The sequence below is a fragment of the Lactuca virosa genome, chromosome 2 (assembly GCF_052849685.1).
Source record: "Lactuca virosa cultivar CGN04683 chromosome 2, Lactuca_virosa_CGN04683_v6, whole genome shotgun sequence".
NCBI lineage: Eukaryota > Viridiplantae > Streptophyta > Magnoliopsida > Asterales > Asteraceae > Lactuca > Lactuca virosa.
In genome coordinates this window covers 174,147,961-174,151,986 of record NC_136427.1, presented here as the reverse complement: position 1 = coordinate 174,151,986, position 4,026 = coordinate 174,147,961, and the positions used below count along the sequence as shown (strand labels likewise).

Genomic DNA, 4,026 nt, shown 5'->3' with positions numbered 1-4,026 from the left:
TGTGACATAGCAACATCCACATCTTCAATTTGTTGTACTTCTGCTTCACTCAATCCAAGACCTTCAATTTGTTGTAATTCTGCTTCATTGAGTCCAAGACAGTCCATGATCTCTTCTGTAGTGTATAAAGATTTCCTTAGGTTGTCAATTGTTAAGCTTATATGATTGTGAAAATCTGGACTTACATCATTTTCACTCTCAACATTTGGAATGGCAACAAGTTCAGGCTCACATTTAGGAAACTCAGAAGTACCCTCCCCAGAGATGGGCACCATGACAATCAACCAGGATAAACACCTTCCTTTTATTTTTTGTTCTTGGCTCCATCCTTGCCACCAAATAACCAGGTTTCAATAAATTCGGCAACAAGGTCAAGGAAAATAGTTTGGCCAAATCTCTGATATATGCTAGGGAATTGTTATGTTTAGAGCATCTCCTATCCACTCCCATTCTCCATTATTTCCCTCATTTCTTCCCCTATTCCTCTCCAACCCAGTCCATATATTCCCCCATTTTGGGGTAAATGAATAGTATAACACCATATTTGGTGTTATACTATTCATTTCCCCCAAAATGGGGAGGAACTTTGAGTTGTCAGTTTTACTCCATCGTTTTATATATTTATACATTTCTGGTTTTTATCTACTAATTATTAATTAAATGTAATATTTAATACTTATAATATTGTGTTATATATTAAATTATATTAATTAATTATAAATATAAAGTTTGTTTTTTGTTTAACAAATTCATATTAAAATTTAAATACATATTTGAAATTTTAAAACATAATAGCGTATTTTACAAAAACTTATAATTATGTATTATAAATATAATCTTATTTATTTAATATTATTGTAATGAAAATATAGATTATATATTTGTTAAACCCAAATTAATAGAAGGGGTGTGTTTGACAATTTATATAAGTTAGAAGAATTGAATATATTTTTTGGGGGTAAAAATAGGGTAAAAATAAAGTAGGGTTGGAGATGAAAAACTATATAAAAGGAGGTGGGCCCACTTCCATTTCTATTTTAGTGAAAAAAAAATTCAAAAATAATAATTGATATTTTATAACAAGAAAATAAATGAAAAAAGAAACTGACAAGGGAAATATAGTGATTTCATGTTGGCAACGAGATAACGTGTAAAACTTTAAACAAATTCTAGATGATTCGAGTTAATTTTTGAAAATACAGACAAAACGTGACTTTTAGTATCCGTATAAATAACGATTTGCGTAATTAACTAAAATATGAAATACACTCATGTGAGGCGCATGTGGGTGAGAAAATGAAGGATGATTAACCATTGTTAATTTTGGGGACAAATTCCAAAATGAAACTTTGTAATAAGAACATTTTTTGGAAGTTGAAACTATTTTGAACTATTATCAAACAAAAATACAAATCACATAGACCATTTTTGAAATTTTTTCTCTATTTATTATCTAAGTCCTAAGTTGTAATTTACTACTTCTGTTGCATTCCTTATTAGATACATTTTTTTTGGTTGTGGAAGTCCGTCCGAAATGATTTTAGCTGACATTTTGTCCTTCGATGATGGCTCTTTTTCTAGTAGTGTTACCAATTATAAGAGACTGAAAAATGACTCTCCCTTACAAAAAGTTTAACAATGATCGATATTTAAAAAAATTAATGTTTCATCAATATCTTATATAGTCCGGAATTAATCTTTACTCCAAATTAAGTTTGGGAAATTGCTAGAAAATCTCAATATTTTCGGAAAAGTTACGGTTAAGTCCTAAAAAACAATTTTGAATATAAAGTCCCGATTATTTGATTTTACATTATAATAAGACATTTCCTGTTAAAAAAAAGAAATGACTTTTTTGTTAATTTGAGCCCAAAAAGAAATAATCCACACTTTTATGTTAAAAAAAATTGGGACTTAATCGTAACTTTTCTGAATATATTGAGACTTTTCTAGCAATTTCTCATTAAGCTTTTATGAAACATTATTTCTAACCTACACCTAAAACATATGCGATACAAATTTCTCTTAACAACGCCCAAAAAATCAAGTTCAAAAGATCATCGTTATTCTCATCCTATTCAATTTGCACGATTCTAATACACACATTATATATATGTATCTATGTGTGTTTATATTCAATGTTCTGGAATTCCCGAAAGGTTCCCAGAATCCCAGTTTCTTTTGGTTTTATACTTTCAGTATTCTTGTTCTACGTTGATCCAACGTAATGAGATATTCTTCCTTTCTGTGCCTCCGTTGGTAACTTGACGTTCGTTGCTAATCCAAGCAGCTGAAGAAACTTGATCAACACCCACGTCGGGTCAAATTGCCACCATTCCAATCCATGTCGAGCAGATCTCGGGAAAGCGTGGTGATTGTTATGCCAACCCTCTCCAAGTGTCAACACTGCCACCCACCTGTTTTAAATACCATATCATGTACGTTATATATATTTTATCTCAATTATTATTCAGTGAATACATCCGCAGCCTATTAATATATATGCTGAAGTGTTGCGCATGGGCAAACATACCATTTATTGGTGGAAGTATCCGGGGTGTTCCACGGCCTCTCCCCCCATTTATGGCTGACATAGCTTGCTAGTGCTGCAAAATGGTGAATCACCACTGCTCGCATGCCCTGCATGGATTAAGCATGATTCTCTTCACATAATTAACTAATTAACATATCGATTATATACATACCATTGCCCAAGCCAAGTAAGGAAAACCTCCCTGGAGATATAGTAGGGCTGCAAGTGCAGTTGGATGCCAAAAGTAAGTATCATGAAGAAACCTATAAAACCACTGTGCTTTTAGTTCTGGTACTTTCGAGTATTCTCCACCCCTTGATTCTCCACACTATTTAATTTGATCAATTCAATATACCAAAGGTGGTTACGAGATTAAGTAAAGATAATATGAAATGAAAGTGTATATATATGTAAGGCATTGTGTAGTCACCTTCATAGCAATGTGGTCATTGTTGAAAAGCCAACCCATATTACAAAACCAAAAACCGTCAGTTGGGGTAACAGGATCCCTATTCGTATCAGTATACTTGTGGTGGTTCTTGTGAGTGTTCACATAAAACATTGGATCTCTCTGTAATTTTATAAGTTAGAGAAAATCAATAAGCAAGATCCGACAACTATAGAAGATATAGATAATAGAAGTAACGATGTATGTTATACATGCACATAGGCACGATATACCTGGAAAGCGTGAGCACCACAATAAACGAAGAAATACTCGAGCCATTTTGGGATCTTGAAACTACGGTGACAAAGAAGTCTATGATAACCTAGAGTCATACCAAAGGCGCTCAATAAAGCAAAGCCCACAGATAATCTGATTGCACCCCGATCAAACACGAAAGGTGCGCATGCAGCCAACACATGAATCCCGGTAAACCAGCAAATGCTAGACACGTCTTCCAAATCCCATTTCCGGAACCAAAACCATCCCTTCTGCTTCCTCTCGAACTCCAAGGTTGTCACAGCTAGTGCCCTCGTTGCTGCCATAGTCTTGTTTTTGATAAGCTACGTATAGTCGGAAGGGATAAGGCATATGCACGTATATGGACGTATTAATGTGCCCCATTATATATAATATAAAGTGGCATGGAATTATGGATAGATCTCCGGTGGGTTTTTTTTTTCTTTTTTTTTTCTCTTTTTTTTTCGGGGGTGGAGTTATCGTGGAATAGTTTATTCGAATTGCTATGTATTGGAATCTGTATAAGAGTTTTTATTCCCATGGTCCATATGTATACACGTATCAAAGTATTAATAGCGGCGACCTAAGGAAGAGAAATACTACTGTAATAGGGGAATTCTACTCGTGTGCCTCATTATCTATCTGGCACTAAGATGGATTATAGGGGACGTCTCAGGTTCAAATTTTGGGGTTTCAATCAGAATAATCTGGTGACGACCACACGGTTTGGAATAGCTATTTAGCATTATCGTCTAAGGCTAGCCTCTCTTCAAACCTCGTAATAATTTCGGAGTTTTAGTTTGCGGAC

At 34.0% G+C, this 4,026-nt stretch overlaps 1 protein-coding gene across 1 annotated transcript; it reads right to left on the bottom strand.

Annotated features, from left to right (window-relative positions):
* Positions 1-2,003: 2,003 nt before the first annotated feature.
* On the bottom strand, positions 2,004-3,564 carry LOC145156625 (palmitoyl-monogalactosyldiacylglycerol delta-7 desaturase, chloroplastic-like). Its single transcript, XM_079075919.1, has 5 exons — positions 3,215-3,564; positions 2,964-3,104; positions 2,706-2,861; positions 2,534-2,640; positions 2,004-2,417 (listed from the first exon to the last, which is right to left on the bottom strand). The coding sequence occupies exons 1-5, from the start codon at positions 3,521-3,523 to the stop codon at positions 2,210-2,212; spliced, it is 921 nt and encodes a 306-aa protein (XP_078932045.1). The 5' UTR covers positions 3,524-3,564; the 3' UTR covers positions 2,004-2,209.
* Positions 3,565-4,026: the final 462 nt, after the last annotated feature.